Source organism: Glandiceps talaboti, chromosome 11, assembly GCF_964340395.1.
Source record: "Glandiceps talaboti chromosome 11, keGlaTala1.1, whole genome shotgun sequence".
Lineage (NCBI taxonomy): Eukaryota > Metazoa > Hemichordata > Enteropneusta > Spengelidae > Glandiceps > Glandiceps talaboti.
The window spans coordinates 6,583,759-6,607,893 of record NC_135559.1 but is presented as its reverse complement, the minus strand read 5'-3'; the positions used below and the strand labels follow the sequence as shown (position 1 = coordinate 6,607,893).

The 24,135-nt window shown below is 35.3% G+C and overlaps 4 protein-coding genes across 4 annotated transcripts in view; all 4 read left to right on the top strand.

Moving 5' to 3' along the window:
• Positions 1–1,848: 1,848 nt before the first annotated feature.
• On the top strand, positions 1,849–7,088 carry LOC144441930 (neo-calmodulin-like). The gene is made up of 5 exons (XM_078131198.1): positions 1,849–1,868; positions 4,265–4,307; positions 5,121–5,264; positions 5,679–5,924; positions 6,438–7,088. Exons 1-5 carry the CDS (start codon positions 1,866–1,868, stop codon positions 6,506–6,508), a joined length of 507 nt encoding a protein of 168 aa, XP_077987324.1. The 5' UTR covers positions 1,849–1,865; the 3' UTR covers positions 6,509–7,088.
• A 915-nt stretch (positions 7,089–8,003) lies between these two features.
• Positions 8,004–16,239, top strand: LOC144441923 (calmodulin-like). The gene is made up of 4 exons (XM_078131188.1): positions 8,004–8,162; positions 8,652–8,688; positions 11,218–11,361; positions 16,174–16,239. The coding sequence occupies exons 1-4, from the start codon at positions 8,160–8,162 to the stop codon at positions 16,227–16,229; spliced, it is 240 nt and encodes a 79-aa protein (XP_077987314.1). The 5' UTR covers positions 8,004–8,159; the 3' UTR covers positions 16,230–16,239.
• A 146-nt stretch (positions 16,240–16,385) lies between these two features.
• Positions 16,386–21,495, top strand: LOC144442725 (neo-calmodulin-like). The gene is made up of 5 exons (XM_078132099.1): positions 16,386–16,406; positions 19,050–19,110; positions 20,447–20,590; positions 20,863–21,108; positions 21,443–21,495. Exons 1-5 carry the CDS (start codon positions 16,386–16,388, stop codon positions 21,493–21,495), a joined length of 525 nt encoding a protein of 174 aa, XP_077988225.1.
• A 2,546-nt stretch (positions 21,496–24,041) lies between these two features.
• LOC144442724 (calmodulin-alpha-like) overlaps positions 24,042–24,135 on the top strand; it is a 3,545-nt gene continuing 3,451 nt past the window's right edge. Inside the window, exon 1 of the mRNA XM_078132098.1 lies at positions 24,042–24,046. Coding sequence (XP_077988224.1) covers positions 24,042–24,046 — 5 coding nt within the window. The remainder of the gene's footprint in view (positions 24,047–24,135) is intronic.

Genomic DNA, 24,135 nt, shown 5'->3' with positions numbered 1-24,135 from the left:
CATGTTATATAAAGTATTAGTTACTTAGCATGTAACAGATCAACCTGCTTCCCATAACTCATTATTTAGCTGTGGCAGACACAGTCTTGTCAGATCAATTTTCATCTTCAAGGAAATGAACTGATGTGAAATCAACAGGTGGTGCTTGTAACATTTACTGATGAACTGTTTGATGACTGTCTGTGTGTACAGACGTGCACTGACATTCAAATAAGCTACTATACACAATATTGACATCGTGATGAATGTCTCAATAATGATTTAATACCTATAATGACTGTGAATAAAGGTCAAGGTTCATCTGAGACGATTATGTCGGATACAAGTGTATGTATTATGCATTACTGTAAGGAATATATGACTACAATATATATATATATATATATATATATATATATATATATATATATATATATATATATATATATGTATATATATATGTATATATATGACAAAGTACATATACACTATTTGTATAAAATGTATCATTATATCATTATATATGTCGATGAATAAATCTAAATATATACTAGATTTATTATACATACATAGATACATACATACATACATACATACATACATACATACATACATACATACATACATACAATGTACATACATACATACATACATACATACATACATACATACATACATACATACATACATACGTACATTCATACATACATACATAAATACATACATAAATATATACATGCATACATACATGCATACATACATACATACATACATACATACATACATAAATATATACATGCATACATACATGCATACATACATACATACATACATACATACATACATACATACATACATACATACATACACACATACACACATACATATACATATACATACAGAGACAGGGAGACAGACAGAATCTAAAGAATTAGGAGGTCATACGGCGACTTGTGACCTCATAATTCTTTCAGTGAGGTAAGTCTATAGTGCTGTGATACTAATATTGCATTCAGCAAGTTGTTTTCTCGTAGGGAGGCGATTTATCTAAGTTACACATCCCATAGCGATTTTTTGTGTCCCACCTTTTCTTTAAACAAAGCGTTCAAACTGAAATTTCTATTTTTCTATTTGTAGCGATTGAATAAAGTAGTTAATTTTCCGCAAAGCGATAACAAAGAAGCTCTAGTCATCATTTCCTGGAAATATTTTGACGTCTTTATTTCGATGGATCACTAACTAGGGAATGAATATGGCTTCATGTATCCATCATTAAGTCTCAATGGAAAGGAATAAATTTCTACTGAAGACAGCCAGGTCATAAATCTGCCGTGTTAATGCCCACCTTACAATGACAGCGCAATCTACTGTCGAAAAAGCCCTTGAACAAAAATCTGTTATCAGTCTATTTTCGTTGAGGGCGTGTGTGTCGTGGATATGACCACAAAGTAGACATGAATGTATAAAATTGTAGTGTTAGCATCTGCCTTGTTTTTTATGGGTGCAATTTTTTTAATTTGAGAATCGTCGAATTTAACTAATAAAATATATATAAGATTCATTCAGCTAATATATTAGGATAAACATAATGTATACTGAAAAAACTTGAGTTTGAATAACTCCAGATGTTATACTTACAATGTATGTCAATCAAAAACTTCATTTCGGGCATTTTTCAGCTACAAGTTTCTCCACTATGTTTAGTTTTTAACCTTCTAATACTCAAAGTTAGACATGTATTTCTAGACCTAGTATCCGTTGGCCGAACTCGACTTATGCAACTTTTAAGTTGTGTGACCCCTACAGTATAGGGGTGACCTCCAATGAATTCACTGGTTCATGCCCTCTAAGTTCTCCTTTGACCTCGATGGCCTACCCAAGGAGAAATGGTGAGTGTACGTTCGTATATTGGTGTCTTTGGAGGAATATATATATATCAATATGATTCCCACTATGATATCTAGACAATCCAGGGTGTAATGTTGCTATGTGTAGACTCAAAAGCTATGTACACTGAGATAACCGCTCGAACGGCGTCTAACTTCTGAAGTCTCCTATAATGAGCTTGTTGTACCGTCTTTTAGTTTCTTTAACAAATCACGTCGCTTACACTTACGAGGAACCGTGGAGGTGTACCCTTTATACCTCCATGGAGATTATGTCGTGAGTGAAAACTTATGTTATATCTAAAGTATCAGTCTTGGTAAACGCGTTCAGTTACATGTATCTGCCACAGGTTTCTTGTAGATGTGAAAATCGAAAACAGGCGACAGAAACTTGAGAGCCATATTGGGTTGTAAATGTGGTTTACATATCTATGTGTCTTTTGTGTTCATGAATAGCCACTGAATCTACATACCTATACATGTACATGTACATGTATAGGTATACATTACACACCCTAAATAGGAACCGTGACATACACAAAGTAGGCCTACTAGTACATATGCATATAGCGGCTCAAAATCACCATATAAACACAACTCACTTTGAATTGTCTATGATACAAGCATTTGGTTATCATGTAATGTGGTCTTGCCTCGTATGTTGGTGGTTTGAGATTGTATGTGTACTTTACTGTAAATGGTCAACACATAATTTTCTTCCTGTTATGCCACCTTGAATACTTCTACTACGCACGCGTACCAGGTTTTAGTTTCAAACGTAGCACACCTTTTACCGATCCGCCTTACTCGTGATCTGAGTGTAGTGCATGAATTCGAATAAAAGCACTGGAAACAACGACAATATACATAAATCTGAATACCAGAATGGTTTGTTTACACATTTTGCCTTGGGCATAACGGGAGTTAAGGAGTCTATCCTGAGGTACTAACCATTGACTGTAAATCTTAATTGACCCGGGTGTGGTAATCTGAAGACGGCAAGTACTACATGAGGTGATATTACCCGGAGGTCGTTGCATTCTAAATGTTAAAAGGGTCAAATTTATAGTTCGACACCTGCATGAGTATACGTTGACACACACATATACAGTGTCTAGACAACTCGCTGTCTGTTCGGATTAAGACAAGTACAGTAATCATTAAGGCGAGGCCATAGTGACTGGAGCCATCAAGTGTTGATACCCTATAAATTTAGGGGAAATGAGAACCCAAGATTCTTTTAAGTAAATGGCATGGTAAACTTTTCAAGAAATAACAAAACAGTTAATTGACATTATTCAATGGCACACCTGAATACAGAGATTGAGAATAAAATGTACAGTGTACGTGTTCCCCATTGCTAGTCTACGTCTATGGGAGTTTCAAATTTTACAAGGGTAAATTTTTTCCCAACATTAAGATTTCAAAATGCGAATTTCCAGTTGTAAGGGAGTTAGATTTTCATGGTTCTTGTGGTGGTGCAGTTGCCTTAGTCACGATAATGAACACACGGGCTGATTAAGGTTGGTATAGTAATAAACTGAGAAGGGGGTCAAAGTTGATGTAACTTAAAATCTCCCTATAGATAGCAGCTCTGAACTTCTGCTCAATTCACTGAGAGGGATGTCATATACATTATACTAACTGAAATTCACTAGAAACCTAAGTTGAAGGACGACAAAGAGGAAATTGGAGTAATGAAGTTGTATTAAAAGGCCAAGATATAAACAAGGCTTTATTGACGCTGGTGGCAGTATAATGGACTCACACGTACACTCAAATACAGCTAGTACATACTCCTGCCATAAAACATTCTTTCATTTCCTTTTAAGTATATATTAGATGTTGTTTTATACTTATCATAAAATCAAAGATGTACGCTTACATTCAGACTACACAAACAAAAGTTCAAGAAAGATTTTTAAAAAATCGTAAAATTCTTCTGATAGTAAGTTGAATTATAGAAATAATCTGTATGCTGCTGATATTCATATCCAATCATATTGTAATAAACAAATGTGACGTAATAAAAATTAATAACATATCGATATTTCAATCATATCTATAACAAATGTGACGTAACATATAACATCATTATCATAATCAGATGTAAAACATTTGACATACCGTCATTACCATAATCATGAAAATAAACGTGACGCAATGTATGACATCAAATGTGACGTAATGTATGACATCATTATCATAATCAGATGTAAATCATTTGACATACCGTCATTACCATAATCATGAAAATAAACGTGACGCAATGTATGACATCATTATCATAATCGGACTTAAAACAAATGTGACGTAATGTATGACATCAAATGTGACGTAATGTATGACATCATTATCATAATCAGATTTAAAACAAATGTGACCTTTTTATTTCACAGGCTGCGAAAGAGTGTTCTTGTTTTACAGATGATGAAGTACTCGGTAAGTTGATGCTCCTCCGCCCCCCCCCCCCCCGCTCCCCAAGGAATATAAATTTGTCGATCAGGAATGAAAAAAGTCTAAGAGCCACACTAGAGATTTACCATGACTGCAATACTAATATTACAATTTTTGCAAATATGTTTATATGCGAGAAACCAGTCTAAACTGAATAAACTGCTATCATACAATAATTACAAACACGTGACATCATCAATAACAGTATACTGATGACAAACGACGACAGTAAAAATAATTCTGTATTGACTGCAAAGTCGACGTGGCATTTTTGATAACAGCGCCCCCTATTGATTATCATGTACAGTTTATGCATCACTTTTCCCAGAAATTTGAAAAGTAAGTATAATACGATATAACATACATTCATATTCCCGAGGTAGTTGTAATGAATCCCATCTCACTTGCAACATAAACCAAGCAAAAAGGCAACAGTCAGTTTAACTTTAAACTCAGTTTTCATTCATAATGACAAGGTGTTGGTAATATTTTCATTATGTGATGACTTTAATCATTTTTTTATTTCGATTGAGATATTTAGTTTATCTCTACGTATCCCGAGAGTGGGGTTGACTGGATGACCCGTAATTTAAAGTTTCTATAATACGTGGAATTTATGTCCTATGTTTGAACAAGAAAATGCTTGTCATTAGCACATAAAACGCGTTTCGTATGTTATTAAACTTACACAAAGCAAACATGAACAACAAGTTGATACATAAATGAATATAGAACATGTCAATAACACTGTTAACATGCATGCACTCTCTGACATACTGTGAACTTTGACCTTTTCAGATTTCAAGGAAATGTTCGCTGCCTATGACAGGCTAAACGATGGGTACATTAGAGTCAAAGAGATCGGGAAAGTCTTTAAGGCGTGTGGCCAGAATGTACCAGACGGGGAACTTTCAGAAATCGTAAACAAGTTCTACTCGGAAGGTACGTGAAATGTGTCTCCAATACCAGCAGGCAGTCAAAAATCCTGTGTTTGGAGACGCCACGCTCGGAATGAAACGACGTTAAGGTAGAACGATCAACCTCCAGGGGCGCAATTCTGTTGAAAACCAAAGTTGCTTTCGGTTCTTTTGAAATGATGATGATGATGATGATGATGATGATGATGATGATGATGATGATGATGATGACAGAAACTTTCTTGGCGAGTGATTAGTAAGGTTATCCGCGTATAAACACTCGGTTCAATATTACAGCATTCATATTATACATTGCAGGGCGCACGGTCTAGCATAACAATCACTAATTTGTACACAATGGTGATTTTATTTGTCACATATATACTGTGTCGTCAAAATTATGAAAATATTGTCTACTTCCTTCCTTTGAATATTTCAGGGTGTAAAACTATAAACTTTGAAGCGTTCTTGGATGTCATGACAACACGATACAATAGGATAAATCCTAGCCAAGAGGAGGACCTCAGGGAAGCCTTTCATATATTTGATAAAAATGGTTCTGGATTCGTCAATGCTATCGAAATTCGGCATATACTACAAGGACTGAGAGGCAAACCTGAATGGGAAATTGATGAACTCGTGGACGACCTTGGTGGAGGTGAAGATGGCAGAATTAAGTATGAAGGTACAAGTAGTGTAACTTATAAGATGGGAACACGGGTGGGGAGTTGAGGGAAAGGGAGGGGGGAAAGAGAGTAAGCGAGATTAAGAAACAGAGACAGAGAAAAACAGACAGCGAGACAGACAGACAAGCAGACAGACAGGCAGAAAGGCAGACAGACAGGCAGGCAGACACAGAGACACACAGATTGAAACAGACAGACAGAGACAGATCTGACAAACATAAACGTGAGAGATGGGATTGCAAAGGGAAGTGTAAGCTATAGGAGGGCGAATCAAGAGTAGGGGACCACAGATAACGAGAGTGTGGTCTGGCCATGGATGTAAAAAGGAAGGAGAATAATATTGAAGCAAAGGGATGGATAAACAAAGTAGACCCAATTATTTCAAAAGTGGCATCAGTTATTTAACATATTTGGAAGTCACATGATTTGAGGGTCATGTTCATCACAACATTTTGTATATGCAAAGGGCACTATAAACAATATCATGTTCTTCCTGTGTTCGTATTTTACAGAATTCATGCAAGCAATGGAATATAATGGTAATAACAGCGATAGACAACATGTACAGGGTACAGCGAAATGAATGTGAAAACTGTTATTTATTCTGAGTATTGTAAAACAGAAGTATTTTTGAGTAAAACTATTTTATAAGGAACCCCGATGAGATGCTATTAATGGAACTTTAACATTTGTGGTACAATGATCGATTAGATATTATTAATTCTCCAATATTTCTCTTTGTTCAGTCACGAAACATACTTGTGATCTAAGAGGCCTTGTCACAAAGAGTCAAGTCGACAGACGAGTACTTAAAAAACCACGTTAGGTCATCAGTATTTTCTGGCTGTATGAAGAACACTTTTGGGGAATAAAATTAATACAATTATACCTTTACAAGCAGAATTGATGAAAAACCGATTTTGAACGTTTCTAGAACCGCGTACCAATGACGTAAGATATGTGTTGTCGTGACGTTGAGTGTTCAGCGTATAAATAGTTTATTTTTGTTCAAAAGCGTTCAACGTGACCTGCGAGAAGTATCAATACATAGTGTTATAGGGCCTGTAGTTAAATACACAGCTAAAGTATATACTCTATATTTTCATATATTACTGGAACATCAAATGTAATTTACCAATCAACTCTTTATGTATAATTTATATTCTGGAATAAAAAAAATGAAGATATTAATAGTAACAACAATCGTTATTGTTACAAAGTATTTATATTTTTACCAGTGTCATTTATCAAATGGTTAATTGCCCAATTATCTTAAGGCAAATTATCTAACTAAACAGAGGAGTGAGAGAGAGAGAGAGAGAGAGAGAGAGAGAGAGAGAGAGAGAGAGAGAGAGAGAGAGAGAGAGAGAGAGAGAGAGAGAGAGAGATGTCGAGAGAGAGAGAGAGAGAGAGGAGGGGAGGGGGGGGGAGAGGGAGGGAGAGCGAGCGAGAGACACAGAGACATACAGATACAGACAGACAGACAGACAGACAGACAGACAGACAGACAGACAGACAGACAGAGAGTGCAATGAGAAAATGTTCGACGAAGTGTTGTGAACTGAATCTTTTTTTCCTCCACTAACCATATAATCAGCATACATCTGCCGAGAATCTGATATAGTCCCTTCAGAGATGCCAAGAATATTGTCAATTTTTTATATGGGGCTTTCCCACAACCCATGGGGGGGGGGGGGTAAATAATCAATTGCAGCCTCTATAAACGCATATAGGATTACAGAATTGGCCATGCAAATTCTATCATAAAAGGTCTATAGTAAAGTTGGTTGACCAGAAAGCAATCATGACCTCACTTGAGATTATTGTTTCTCTGTCTGGGTGTAGATCTGAAGAAAAGGGGAACGAACCAAAGTGGTGCTGTCGTAGTACGCCCTCCAGTGACGTAACGGTTCATTTAGCACAACCTCAGTAATTTATCTGCCACTGTTTGTTAATGCAATTAATTCGATCAACAGGCGACCGTAATATTGTATCATGTGAAGTGCGGTATGTGTCGGTTCATCAACACATTCACTTTTGGGTCAATTATTTTCACTTGCAGCTTATATTTATATCAGCTGTACAGGAAAGGTTGCTGAGTGATTATTCATTAACAAAACACATTGTCTGAACGTCGTCAGGTAGAAACATCGAATTTTGATCAAACGCGTCGATGATAAAATTCACCAAAGTGTACTTTTATTTTGGGTGACAACCTATTATTGACATTGAACATGGTAGGTAGTGTTTTTTTTTAATTTACCTTACGTTATTACGTTATATTTGTTTTCATTTGTAGGGACGGTTCGGTGAGCATAAATATATATATAATATTTATATGCAGAATATGAAAATTGGTCATGTACACTCAATATGTAAATGATTTGGATCTATATTTTTAAAATTGTAATAGTCTCAAGTACGAGTTGTCTCTTGGCCAATAGTTCACCTTGATTGCACGTATATGCAATGATCACTGTAAGTTTGCTTTGCAAATAATATATCTACTGATTGAAATACAATACATGTACAGTGTACTTGACTTTCACATCTAACCTTTGGTAGCACATCAAGTTGAAAGATGCTCATAAATTTGACGAGGAGCACATCATATTTTGATATCGTTCAAGTGATGTATTTAATAAAACGTTATTGAATTTAAAGTGTTCTAAACCTGGATGAACGGATGTCAACCTACCATTTTTCTCTCCAACCTCCTAATACAGGCGTCGGCCACTCATCTTATGGAAGAACAGATACGAGGTAATTACAATCATAACATTGCCATTGTTTTGTCTACGCATAAGCTTACTTGCAAACACACAAATGCATAACAAAGGCGTTGCACACAAGCACATGATTGGATTATGGGATCCCAATAGATGTATAAAGGATAATAAATAAATAAATGAAATATCTTGCAAAGATATACATACATACATACATACATACATACATACATACATACATACATACATACATACATACATGTTACATACATACATACATACATACATACATACATACATGCATAACTTGCATACATACATACATACATACATACATACATACATACATACATACATACATACATACATACATACATACATACATGCATACATGCATGCATGCATACATACATACATACATACATACATACATACATACATACATACATACAAGATACATACAAACACAACACAACACAACACAACACAACACAACACAGCACAACGAAGTACAACACAACAACAACACGACGCAACGCAGCGCAGCCCAGCCCAACACAACCCAACACGACACAACACGACATGCACTCAAACACAACCACACACACACACACACACAAACAAACAAAACTTTTTTCATTGTTTTATTATGTATAGATGGTGGTATACTGATGACTTTACTCGGGACTCTGTTTGCAAAACAATAGATACAGTTAAGCTTTGCCCTACTAACTGCGAATTCCTGCAAAAAAAGAGATGTGGTCTCTCACTCCCATTTTTATCTCCATATCGTTTAGAATTTTTTACTCCCAAATCATCACAATTAGATAGTTGACTTAAATGAAATTATGCTGTCATTCTGTCTTTTAATAGCATGATAATGTCTTCAATATGCGTAAATCATTTTCCTCGCGTATTATTTGCCATATAATATTTATACTTTGCAATTGAACCATTTAATCTAGAAGAGTGGGTCGTATGGTACGACAGAAAGCTGTGTCAACATTGCAGTATTTTCTTTCATGATGACCTGTCGTTATGTGTTTTTAATACAACACAGTCGTTAATCATTGTTGATTGATGTAACAGCATGTATTTTAATTACAAGTAGCAATATTGGTACAGTGCATTGCGGATTACTGTTCATTTGATCTGTTCGATACCAATAAGAAACTACACGTGCATTTTACACTTTCCAATAAGAAACTACACGTGCATTGTAAACTTTCCAATAAGAAACTACACGTCATTTTACACTTTTCAATAAGAAACTACACGTCATTTTACACTTTCCAATAAACTACACGTGCATTGTACACTTTCCAATAAGAAACTACACGTGCATTTTACACTTTCCAATAAGAAACTACACGTGCATTTTACACTTTCCAATAAGAAACTACACGTGCATTGTAAACTTTCCAATAAGAAACTACAGGTCACGTGCATTGTACACTTTCCAATAAGAAACTACACGTGTATTTTACACTTTCCAATAAGAAACTCCACGACACGTGCATTTTACACTTTCCAATAAGAAACTACACGTGCATTTTACACTTAAATTTCCAATAAGAAACTATACGTGCATTTTACACTTTCAGATTGCAAGGTAACAATCTTTGGCTACATTTGGTCTGAATGAAATAAATCATTTAAACATACTGCAACATAGGCGCCAATGTTTGATGTCTCGCTGCATTTAATGTCTGCATGGTGGCGCATCAGTTCATTTCGTTCAGACAAAACGTAGCTAGAAACTGTATCCATTCAATCTTGCTATTGTAAGGTGTAGCATGTACAGTTTCTTATTGGTTTCTGCATGGGTATTCGTGTTTCAAAAAGAGTGAGTGAACAGAAAACTGAAACGCACTATAAGATTTTTGTCGGGCCAGATGATAAAATGTAGCAATGTTAGTCCAGATGATAAAAATGTAGCAATGTTAGTAACATTTCGTTAGGGCCGGATGATAAAATGTAGCAATATTAGTAAGATTTTTGTCATGTCAGCTGAAAAAATGTAGCAATGTTGGTAAGATTTGTGTCGGGCCAGATGATAAAATATAGCAATGTTGGTAAGATTGTAGTGACTGTCTAGCCAGACGATAAAATGTGGCAATGTTGGTAAGATATTTGTCGGGCCAGATGATAAAATGTAGCAATGTTGGTAAGATTGTAGTCTAGCCAGACAATAAAATGTAACAGTGTTAGTAAGATTTTTGTCGGGTCAGATGACACAATGTAGCAATGTTAGTAAGATTTTTGTCGGACCAGAGATGAAAAAATCAACTGTAGTGAGATTGTTGCCGTGACAGGCGATGCCCTGTTTCACAATAAATTATGATCTGAAACCTCTATACAGTTAGAAATATCCCTATTAGTTGAGATCCCCTCACTTTGTCACCAATATAATTATTCCAATTTACAAATGTAAAACAATTCTGAATAAATCACACACTGTGTACAGTAATAGTCTTTACTACAAATGACATACGTGTAGGCAGGGTGATTTATATGGCCATTGTTTATCTAAATCGTTCTAATAACTTTATTTGTTTGTTAGATTTTCGAGACGCTTTTCTGTCATTCGATACACGTGGAGATGGTACAGTTAAACTGAAAGAAATAGGAACAGTGTTGAAAGCATGTGGCGAAAATCCTACAAGTTCTGAACTTAACGAAATTATCAACGAATACATGGCAGAAGGTACGTTGACTGTCAGTATATTCATTTTCACAATAAATGTACATTTGCTATGATTTACGGGGTACCAATATGTACGTATTCTTTTCGCCATCTTTTGTATATCCCCCAGGTATCCGTACGTTGAGCATACATGCACAGGACAGTCTTTGTTTTATTATAAAATGTGCACCTTTTGGGCCGAAAAAAAATAATTGTTTGGTTTCGGTTACCCGACCCCACCTAGTTTTTCACTGCCTACACCAAACTTTGTTTTTCTTTTTCGAAAAAATATAAAATCGCAAAAATTGGGGTCTCACTAGAAATAGTACATGCGGAAACTGGCATCAACTTAAAAACACAATATAAAACTGTTCTTTCAAACTGTAATGGCTGTACATCCGATAGGAAGAAATAAACAACACAGAGACCATTTGGAAAACAATGGAAAACCTGAACGAGACACTCACGCATGAAAAAAAATATAATAAAATAAAATAAAACATCTACCTACCCCGCCTATTCTAAAATTGAGCGTAATCGTAACCACACAATGTTTTTTGTTTTTTTTTACATAAAACCTTAGCTCATTCTTTTCCTTGAACCACATGTAACTTTTAAATCCATATTTGCATCATTTATCTTGATTGTAACGCAGGGATTCTACTTTTCAAAAGTGTTCACGATGTTTTCACAAAATTCTGGGAGTACAAATCAGAAATTGCAAGATATTTTGCTTGTAATACACCCCTCCACAACAATTAAGTACCCCTACCACACTCCACCAGAACAGCAATCAAGTTAAATATGATCGACTCTACTGTATTTATAATTAGTTACTGTATCTAGTTTCTCTGCTTACTTTAATTTTTTTTTGTTTTGGATGACAGGAAAACGAATTCTAGATTTTTCTGATTTCTTGTACGTAATGGCCAAACGACTAACCTCACACAAAGCCCAGGAAACAGAAGATATCCATTCGGTGTTACGCGTATTTGACCCTATGGAGAACAACTACATCGCTGTCGATGAACTCAAATATAATTTAGAAAATTTGTGTGGTTTGTGTATCACAACTGAAGAAATTGATGAATTCATAGCAGATATTGACAAAAATGCAGACGGCAAAATATGTTACGAAGGTAGATATCCATTAATTATATGATGTTATGGAACAGAATTACAACCAAACCATTCCTGAATACATTTTTGTATAGTATGCAAGTAATTCTTTTGACAACTCACCATGGCCCAGTACGTACATATGGTAGATACAGTAAATCAACAATCCATCATTTTCAGTATCTGTACAAAACTTCACTAAGCTAACATGTCCTACAAACAATAGTTATCTACCCTTATTTATTCAGTGCGAAAAGTCCATTGTTCATGAACAAATTCAACGTATTATCACACTGAATCGCAGTTTGTATCGTTTTCTGGGCCACAGCTCATTTCAACTGCCACAATCTTAATTGATAGATTCAGCATAATTGATGTACCTGGGGAGGGTGAGTGGGTGGGGGGTGACATTGGGATGCCAATCATATCATAAAGGTAAGCTTTATTACATGCGTAAACAAATATATATTGAGGCATAAAATAATTTGTATATGGTCCATCCTTCTCCAGTCTCTCAAACCTTTCTAGTTGTGGGGAATTTTTTGTTGTATAAAGAAAAGGTGAATAATAGTACTTGGAAATGTAAAAGTTCACATAAATCTGCTGGGTATTGATGCGCAGTAGCAACGCCCAGTCTCACATTTCAATAGCACACATTGAAATATGTCTGGGTGTCACATAGTGTTTAATGTGCTAGTTATGAACATTAAAACAAGCAAACATTGCATGGCTGTTTTTATTATTGAAATAACCATAGTTGGTATAGATAAATGAATATTTATTTTCTTGCCTCACAATACGGTAACTTTGACAACCCGCATCTTTCGTTCAATTGTGTTAGCTTCACTTTTTTGTTGACTGACTATTTTAAACAGCAGCTGCTGTAACGAGACAGTTTTTCATATGTTGGGTTGTTCTTATGTTCGACGTATTTATTTGTTCATGTTGTTGTTGTTGTTTTTATTAAAATATTTAGTACATGTTTGAAAGCTTAATAATCCATAACCCTATCAACATAGGATATTGATAAACTTGTTGACAACATTATTGTTAAGAAATAAAAATCGCTGTAGAAATATTCAGTTTTTGCAGTTACCATGGCCATTATCAGTCCTTAGTTCAAATGTTCAAGAATTTGATGGGCCGATTTTCTTGCTGATAAACCTGCACTAGTTCAAGTTGCAACTGGGGTATTCGAACAATTTTAAAAAAAGAAGAAAAACCGTTCCAGTTGCAGATAGTTTAGCTCTAATAAATTGGTAGACATATATTTATCGCCAGCTAATTCGAAACAATGTTATACTATTATTAGATCTTTTCATTACAACTATCTTTTTTCTATACCATAGATATTGTATCATGATCTATAGGTGCTGACAATATTTTCAATTATTTTACCCGCAAAATTACTATAATATGTCATCGAGTCGGCTCATTGAACCGAGAATATACAATGTATAGGGTAAGGGTGAGATGCAGGTTCGTTGGCTCATTTTTCCTTCATAATATTTCAAGATAAGATACATACACTATGTGTTACATGTGTTATGTTGACTATATTTCAAGTTGTGGTTTCCATGGTGATTTTTTGCATTTTGACTCACATCACTAATTTTTACCCCAAAAATGCATTTTTTGTTGATTTCCACATAAATTCTTTACAGTCAAATGTAGTCATCTTTTCTACTGGAAATGAAACGTTAGTACTTAAACTAAGCTTGTAGTAATCATCTTAAAGTTTATATATTTATTTTTTTGCCTAAATCTTTTACACCTGCCGACGCGATATCTCTCCGTTGCTTGGCAATTTTTCTTAACCAGAGGAACCTTTTGTCGGTATAGTGTCTTCGAGCACTGCCTACAAATTTGCAGACAAATAGATAATTATTAATTCATGGAACGGAATAATTAGTGAAACTGTAATTCACCTCTTTGCTGACCCATGTATGACCCAAACCCAGGTATCATGAAAGACAACTATTGGCTATGAGCATTTTCAGAGTAAAAGACATTGGGAATATTTGTGGGTTAATACGGAAATGCCTAAAGTGATGGAATGATCGGAAAGAAAGTCTTCTGTATGATTACAACTTAACAAGACTGCATTTCCCACGATGCACTATTCAAGATGACGTAGTTACATTTTCTCAATATAATAAACTTATGTCATTTACACAACATGGACTATAAAAATATCATTACATAGTTACAAAAAAATGACGAGACTGCATTTCCCATCATGCATTATTCAAGATGGTGGATTTACATAATTCGTTTTTTACAAGGACTATTAAAACATTTTGTGAGCGGAAATTCAAAAATGCTAAGAATGCAACCGATGGCTAACTAAGTCACGTGATATTACCGTGCAGTATCCAATGACGTCACGCGTTTGATGATGTTGACATGATTCTAAATTGCTTGCTCGTTTGTTTGTTTTCTGTTTGTCCGTTTGGGGGTTTTCTTACTGTTTAGAACAATTGCATAACGTACATCACTTATGAAAAGTATAGAATACCGGATACGCGATGTAGGAGTGATCGAAATCATAACCCACGCTGTAATCCTTTCAACTCAGACAATGTTTTCAGTATTTCAGCCATATATGGCACTTGTCTCAGACTGTTTAACTCATTGGCGATGAAAATTTGTCAGCGATGGGATGAAAATGCTGAGAAATTAGATGCTTAGATGAAGATTAAACTCTGATCTTTAGCTATCATCCCAATTATGAATTTAATAATAACAAATTGATGAGATCGAAGATGTAGCATTTTCTTTGACAATATAAAAGGTGACCTTTGTTAGCAAATGTGATGCAACTAAAGATGATTAAATATTAATTAAGTGAATTCTTCTCTTTATATGACAGGGTTGAGGAATGGGACACGGAACTAATCAAGTAATATGACGTCAATAAAACGTGAGATGGTTTTATGAGGGAGGGGGTGGAGCTGAGGCATATACTTGTAGACCAATGTCGTAAAACCACATACCTCCGTAGTAAAACCACATACTCCCATCTTTGTGGCAACCGTTGACATAGTCTAGTGCTATCCTTGGTATCGGATCATCTTTTCACCTCAATGAGAAATGTTGAAATAATGTAAACAATGTATAAGTAGCATCCAGAGCTGACTAAAGGTGGACAATATTGATTAAAGTGGAATACCACTCCAGGAAATGAAGTCAGTTTCATAAACTATAGATTATGGCGTCATTTCATGTTTTTACATCACCTACATATACTGCCTACAATTACTTGCGATTTCAGAAAAAAAAACATCAAGTTGATCTTGTGCCTTTACGGTGGGACATTGAATCATGGAAGTCAATAGAAATAATATATTCAAGTTGCAAACTGAATATCACACATTTGTACATATATACGCTATATACGTATATATGTACTCTATATTTTTTTTACGAATCCTATATTGTAATGTATACATAGTGACAGGGAAGCCCCGCCATCCTGTCTTGCAAAAAACAAGGGTAGGTAGTTAAACTATAAAATTGTACATTCACTGAGCTATTACTTGCAAACTGATCGCGACAGTTCATCTTAAATGTATTCATACATATAACCTGTGTTTGGATGACAATATACCGTAACCGTTGTGCTATATACTAGTATAATTAGTTGGAGTTTTTGCCCTAAATAATTGAAATAAATTATCTTTCATGCCCAATATTTTCTCTCTTTGTTTCCAGATCTTCTAACATTTATGAAGAATGACGAGGACACCGTTTCCCACTATCGGAACTAATTAACAAAATGGACTTCTATTATAATGATTACTACTTGTGTGCTGTTCAATATCATTAAAACTTATAAGTACCTTCAACTATATTTATATATTTACTGCCATTGTCCCACCTTCATTATTCAACGTTTTATCCTAGCTACCACACGCGTTCGAATCATGGAAGATTCTCGCCGTGAGGTAAAAAACACATCTGGATATCAACTCAGAGGGCGCCACATCAAATATTATATTCAAAATGTTATGCCAGGGCTTGTTGACATTTCAGTAATATTTGCCATACGTTCTTCGTTGAACAAAACATTGTTCCATTAAAAAAACACAATCAAAAGATCAGTTGATCGCTAGTTTTAAAGGTCACGTGACTATATCTGAACATTTTGATATTTATATTTCAACGACATCAACACAATAACTATGATAACTCTGTTTTTGTGGTCTAATACTTTGAATACATTAAAGGTTGAACTTAATTTGCATGGCTAAATCACAAAATATTGAGTACAACTTTTTCCGGAAATATAAAAGTCACAGGAGTATCAGCATCATGCACTACATACACTTTGTACTGTGGATTCTTTACCATAACCTGAATATTATGCATAATTTGGTTCGAAAAGTACTGTATTATACTAGCTAACATTAATGCATTTAATTGCTGGACGCATAGAATAAACTCATTCAAATTCATTTCATTTACATTCCATTTCAAGTTTTAAAGACATTGGTTTAAAAATTGCATATTTTCTTTGAGTCGTTGAGTTTACTTTGTGGAGGTATAGAACTTTTTGCATAGCGAAGAATAAAACATATATTGTCGTTGGTTTTGTGAAAGTTCATTCGCCCTTTCTGTTATTGGTACATTTACAAGAAAAAAACCCACATCTATTTAAAGTGATATATCTATGTATAATGACTTATGATAAAATAAAGAATTAAGAAAACAGGACTGAGTTATATGTTTGCATTTATATCTATATAGGACACAGTCAGACTGACTGACGGACGGACGGACGGACGGACGGACAGACAAGAGAGAGTAAGAGTGAGACAGGAGAGAGAATGAGCTAGAGAAAGAGAAGGTGATGAGAGAGTGTGATGGAGAGGGATGGGATGGAGAAGACAGAGTGGATGCGAACAGAGAGACAGAGAGGTACAGAGAGACTCTGAGACTGCGTTTTAAAGGTCTGCAGTAACAACGGATCCGAAGGCAGGCTCTTTTTATATAGATACTGTTACTCGACCAATCTAGTACTCTCAAACCAATGTTACTCGACAGTCTGTGTCTACTTCACACTTGACGGTCAATTCTATTCACAAGTTCAAGATCAATCGAACGTTACGGGGGAATTATTAAACTGAGTTTGTACACCGTTAACTTCTGTTAAGCCAACTTAGGTTATTTCCCAGGATCGGGCTCTGATCGCTCAATCCAGTTCACAGCGTCTAGATCCACTCAAGTCCGATTTCTAGTTCTTCCTCAGCGTTTGTTAACGCATGCCGTATTATATCCGACAATGACTGCATGAAATGAATTAATGAATATAAGAAATACTAGTTTGCTGTCATAATAAAAACGTTTATCACTGAAATGACTAAGTGTCTATCAAACTTCAAATGAGTAAAACTGAACAATTGTATTAACTGAGAATTACCAATTCTAACAATACTCCAAAATAAATCTAAAGTTGTCTCTGGAATGAATAACAATATCAACTATATATACCATCGAAGGGTGTGTCCTTTGCCCTCTGTCTGTACCGATTACATAAGGGATATTTTTAAAAGTTCAATGACACTACAATGGTTGTCATTTATATTTCGCTTTGCTTTATATAACATGTTTTAACAGGTCGCCTTTTAAAAAAAGGATGAAAACAAAAAAAAACAATAAAAGGAATTTATAAGTATTGTAGTGGAAATAATTACATTCTATAAATGTGTGCATATATATCTTCCTTCTCTTTGACAAACATTAGGCTTGATGAAGGGCTAGTGGATTGAGGGCAGACACTGAAAGACTTCAGCGTTGTTATAAAATGGTAAGTATCTGTTAACTTAAATACTGTAATTGCTCTAAGAGTACCAATACTTTTACTTTAATACTGTGAGTCTGAAAAGCCATATGACATTATGGGCCGGGAGGCGTAAAGATTGAAAACAGACGTGTCAAGATAGGCTTAGAGGCAACAAGTGCGTCATCCCCATATTATAATGCACCGTTACGTATATATAGACACTGTGCTTCAACTTCCATATTTATTATTTATGTTATTCCAGTTTTACTTGACACAATGTGATTTGATTACTTCAGCTATGTCCAATGTTTCATCAGTATGGATGATTTCAAACATAGCTCATGTGTATACATTTATTTGTACAAAGGGTCAGCTTGTGAAATCAGTAAAATGAAGCATACTTTGCAAACTTTAACCCCACGCTGCAGTTGTGGGGAACTTTGGTTATTGATTATTGGCTTGCTATCGTTAGTATTAAATGAACTAAAAAGAAAAGTGAGATTGTGAATTGCGTTATCGACATTAATATGTTAACCTAAGTTTTTTAGAAAGAAGCTTACAAACTCAGCTTGTTATACTTTAACCACAAGGATCAAATTGTTCCCAGGAAGGTTTATCGTATTTTTCAACAAACGACAAAAAAGTATTTTCACTCGAGAGAAATTTAAAAAATAAAAACCATTGACGCATTGTTCCAACGATGTAACTACAAGAGCCTTATTGGTAATATGAGTTAGTTACCACGGACACAGGATTGTTACTTGTTAAAATGGGAATGTAACTTGATTTCTTGTCTCTTTCCAAGGCCAACATAGGACAAGTAAGTGAGAAGGCTGCATTCTTTTTCAAAGAAAGTGAAATCTTAGGTAAGGACAGGTTAATAATGGCGTTATTCCCTCTTTGTGTTCTATTCGGCTCTCTCTCTCTCTCTCTCTCTCTCTCTCTCTCTCTCTCTCTCTCTCTCTCTCTCTCTCTCTCTCTCTCTCTCTCTGTATATGTCTCTCTGTGTGTCCCTCTTTTTTTCTCTCTCACTCTCTCTCTGTCTCTGTCTCTCTCTCTCAATTTTTTTTTCATTTCTAATTCTTTTATATTGGTGTCCAATACTATTCTTTGGTATAGTAATAATAGTTATAAATTATAACTTTAATTTAGTTAAAATCCGTTTACTGACATTGACTTTAATTGGTTTAAAGGTGCACATCACTCCATGAAAACAAATATTTCCATAAACTTTGGGTTCTGGAGTCATTTCATGATTTCACAACAATTTGTGAAGAAACACAAATTGAATCTTTTGACATGCCATTGCATTATGGGTATTACTCCGAAGAGCTTACTTCCTTCAGACAAATAGTCATGAATATTCAGTGTGTATCTCATGTAAAATCATGTCTGCTAAGATCCATCATGCTTTGGTGTATCGGGGAAAGAACAAAAAAAGGTGAAAAAGAATTTAAATTTTGTGTTCCTTAGCAGTCGAGCGAAAACAATCACGTCAAAAGAAATCATAAAAAAGACTCTCCAGAACCCAAAGTTCATGACTGTGAAAAAAACAATTTATTTCCTGTTGTTGCGATCCCCTTTAATTATTCTAATTAATGAGTTGATAGATCTAAATCGGAAAAATCTCCAGATTAGAAGAGACTAAATGTCATGTCTTCCAAAGGGTTATATTAAATGTGTACATCTAGTAGTTTACGTCAAAATCGCGACTGTGTCACTGCCTGCCACGCCTATATGTACCTGTTCATACATCACCTTAATAAGTTTATATATATATATATATATATATATATATATATATATATATATATATATATATATATATATATATATATATATATATATATATAAACCTAGAATCACAGGGTAGAGAATACAGAAAGTAGTTGGGATGTGATGCAGTGGTAGCCATTATATACAGAGGAGAAACTGCAATGCGAAAGAATAATCAAAATGCATGTTACATGTTTCCGCAGGGGAACTTTTCATTTCATTTTGTTGAGCTAAGTAGTCCAATGATTATCTTGGCTCTCCGTACTGCACTGGTTATTTATTTTACTAAACTAAGGGGTACACGCATAAGGAATATTGTTCTGTATTGGCTATACCTTCAGATATTCAATTATATACACATGTTTTATATGTTATGTCTTCTAGATCATTAAAAACGATTCAAATTAGATCGAATTATATTTTCAGGCTTCGAGGAAGAATTTGCATTATGTGACCGAACCGGTGAGGGCGTCGTGAGAGTGACTGATATCATGGAACTTCTACGATTATGTGGTCACAACCCAACGAAAATAGATGTCAATGTCATCTATAGTAAATACAAAACTGAAGGTAGGACCTGTTTCTCAAAGACATGTATGTATGTATGTATGTATGTATGTATGTATGTATGTATGTATGTATGTATGTATGTATGACTATGTATGTATGTATGTATGTATGTATGTATGTATGTATGTACATGTATGTATGTATGTATGTATGTATGTATGTATGTATGTATGTATGTATGTATGTATGTATGTATGTATGTATGAGTTCTAGTCACATTTACGTCTTTGTATCATATCGGTTGACGTGCTTTATTCTAATTTGTGTCAAAGGTCGTTCTTTCATGACCTTTCGAGAATTCGTAGATCTAATGATGGACAGAATAAGACGGGTAAACGCCGACGATGAAGTCGAGACAGCATTTGCTACATTCGATACGCAGAAGAAGGGGTATGTGGACGCTATTGAGATCCGACACAGCCTTGAAACATTAAAATTAATAAAAATACCACAAGAGGAAATAAATGAGATGATGGAGGATTTAGATTCAAACGGAGATGGTAAAATACAATACTCTGGTGAGTATGGGAGAAAGCATTAGAAGTAGTGCCTGGATTTTACCTTCCGTGCTTTGGGCAGAGGAGGTTATATGTTATACGTTGACTGACTTACTGTCAATCTGTCTGTTTGTCTGTCTGTCTGTCTGTCTGTCTGTCTGTCTGCCTGTCTGGTAACTTCACTCATTTTATTGAATTTTGGTTGCATCTGTCCGATTGTCGAACCCGTCCTGTTGTTCTAAGACCTGCACCTTATGCAGTAATTACATGTAAACTGTACTCTTTGTTTGAAAAAGAAGATCACAACTCCCTCCATCTATGTTATAAAGTAATATTCCTTTGTCTTCTTTTACAGAATTCAAGTCAATGATGGGATTTGCAGAGGAATATTTAGGGAAATCAGTTTAAGACTAAAAGCTCTAAGCATCACAACGTCGTTGTCGTCGTCGTCATCATCATCATCATCATCATCATCATCATCATCATCATCATCATCATCATCATCACCATCACCATCACCACCACCACCACCACCACCACCACCATGAGACCACCACATGGGAATGTATATAATTTCTGAATACCTGAAGTCATAAGATGAAGACAGGTCCTACTATGTATAACGGGTTTTGTATTTGAACCCAGCATACAAGTTTAAACTGTACCAGTGTCTCCATGTACTATATCAAATTGTTGTTTTCATGAAATTCAAACTTTCTGCCTAAATGGTCAAGTTGTACACTCTATGACCATTTTTCATATTTACGTTGACAACATCTTGGTGTGAATTTTCAATGGCTCGTTTCCATTGTCATCATGACACGTCATTGTGTAGCAACTGTCAGCATTTTTGATAATTATTCACATAATATATCTGCAATATTGGGTCTGTTGGCGACAGTGAGGGAAAATATATTCATTGTACTTTCCAAGTTTTCCAATACATGCTCACATTCCTACAAAAAACTAGTGGCCACTTGAATTTGTTTTTTCTCTAAGCACGTAATGATCTAAATATCAACATTTACGATTCATACAACCTTAAACATACGTCATTTCGGAGCTGATATTATATCAACCACTACCAAATCACGGGACAAGAAAGTGTAGATGTCACCATTATTATATGTAAACTCAGAATGGGGAGTTTTGCAATATTATATGTGTATACATCAAATCAAAAGTAATTATCGTATTTCTTTTTTTGATATTTTGGAAATACCGTTGGTACCGGTGCATGGTGTGGTCAATATCTCCAATGTCCTATATGGCGTTTGTATTCCGGTCGTTGACCGGGACGGGGTATATACATGCAATAGTCGAGATCTTCATGAGTATTCTAAAGTAATTAAGTTTTAAATTGTTGTTGATTTTCTTGGGATCGTATTTAATTCCAGACTTCTGTAATTGTATTAGACGAATTAAAAGGTCAAAAGTTAGACTAGTGTGTGTGTGTGTGTGTATGTGTGTGTGTGTGTGTGTGTGTGTGTGTGTGTGTGTGTGTGTATGTGTGTGTGTAGGCTCTTAGACTCAAAATTTACAAATGACCATTCTTTGTTTACATTGGGACCGTGTATAGTACTGTTCATTGAGTGGCTTGGTATGTACATGTTTTGTCCCGCTCCCTGTCAGAGAGCTGGACTTCTGTCGCCACTATATTAAGAGCAAACATACGCAAACCCTTTACATTCAACGTCGCAACATATTGACTTTCTGACGGCTCGTGTTTCAGTTTTTCGAATGTGTTGTACTTTTCTTCAATAGCACGTCTATATCGGTTTACTAAGGCTAAGTCGAAAACCCCAGCATACTCTTGGCAACCGATTGTTTTGCAGCGAGAGTGTATCAGCCGTCGAGCCGTGCACGGTGTACTGGGACTAACCACACCAAGAGATCAGAACAAGGTGCCAACAAGTTAACTAAATCGTCCTTTCGGGTCTTACTTGATGAAAGAAAAGTGTTTTTATTCTTTAAGATTATCACGTCTTCATATGCAAATAACGATTTGTGTAAATTTACCATCACTTGCGTCAGGCCAGTAGTTGCCAACTTGAACAGGTGATCGTTACCGTACATGAGTAAATGAGTTGAAAATATTCAATCGCCTTTCTCTGATAGTGGAGGTCAGGAGATTGAAGAATTTGTACTGTGAAGCATGGCGGTAAGTGTAGTACCAGTAAGAATTTTTGTCGATAAGGTGTAGTGAGTTTAGTTTTTAAGGGTGAAAGTTCACAGGTATCCGAGTCTGCTAGGAACTATAGGGCTGAATGCAGAGAGGTGGGGTGAATGGATTGTGTCACTCAAGTCACTGGCCGACTCTATGACAACGACCTTGAGTGTGGTTAGTTTTGATTTGAGTCCGAAAGTTGTTTAACGTAAAAGACAAAAGAAACTAATAGTTTAATGTTTGCACCTGCGTTTACATAACTTTACAATTGACTGCATTGCAGAGAATGCGGACTGATTGAAGCGGGGGCGGGACAACTCGTTTGATTTTCGATCTAATGCTAGAACACTATCAACCGTTCTGATACAGTTTCTAATTCCACGAGTTCTAAAATCATGTCGAGTGAAAGATGTCATCAGCTACTGTTGAGTGACGTGCCTCTGAGTAAATGAATTGAACCGTGACTGGATCGAGTGTCCTTCAAAGTCTTACATAGGGTCAATTGATCATGATGATATTCAGCCTTAAATAGAATTAAGGTTTGTAATGGTAATCTTGTTCAATTTGAATAGAGAGAGCAGAATCGCTTAGCTGTCGTAGGAATATGAAGATCCTGCATTTTCATAGTACATTCATTTCCATGGATTTTTACACTTCGACTACATTAATATCCAAAGCACACACGCGTAAAAGAAACTAAAAATACTTTATCCGATGAACAGGTGTTTATCAACGAATTTCAACCGATTCCGATTCGCGTCCCACTTTGGTACAATCACATTAAAATATGGCGTAGGAATACGGCTCGTCGATTCCTTTATTTACCATGCATTGATTTCCTTCTATATTGTCGCGGTTGTTTTTTTTTACCTTCTATTTCT

What these genes read in the sequence shown, in the direction of transcription:
- LOC144441930 (XM_078131198.1), top strand. An exon ending in TACAGATGATGAAGTACTCG is followed by an intron (nt 4,308 to 5,120) that starts GTAAGTTGATGC and finishes TGACCTTTTCAG; the next exon opens with ATTTCAAGGAAATGTTCGCT. An exon ending in AAACAAGTTCTACTCGGAAG is followed by an intron (nt 5,265 to 5,678) that starts GTACGTGAAATG and finishes TGAATATTTCAG; the next exon opens with GGTGTAAAACTATAAACTTT.
- LOC144442725 (XM_078132099.1), top strand. Translation starts at nt 16,386, where the DNA reads ATGGAAGATTCTCGCCGTGAG. An exon ending in CAAAGAAAGTGAAATCTTAG is followed by an intron (nt 19,111 to 20,446) that starts GTAAGGACAGGT and finishes TTATATTTTCAG; the next exon opens with GCTTCGAGGAAGAATTTGCA. An exon ending in TGGTAAAATACAATACTCTG is followed by an intron (nt 21,109 to 21,442) that starts GTGAGTATGGGA and finishes CTTCTTTTACAG; the next exon opens with AATTCAAGTCAATGATGGGA.
- LOC144441923 (XM_078131188.1), top strand. An exon ending in TATGGAAGAACAGATACGAG is followed by an intron (nt 8,689 to 11,217) that starts GTAATTACAATC and finishes TTTGTTTGTTAG; the next exon opens with ATTTTCGAGACGCTTTTCTG. An exon ending in CAACGAATACATGGCAGAAG is followed by an intron (nt 11,362 to 16,173) that starts GTACGTTGACTG and finishes CTTTGTTTCCAG; the next exon opens with ATCTTCTAACATTTATGAAG.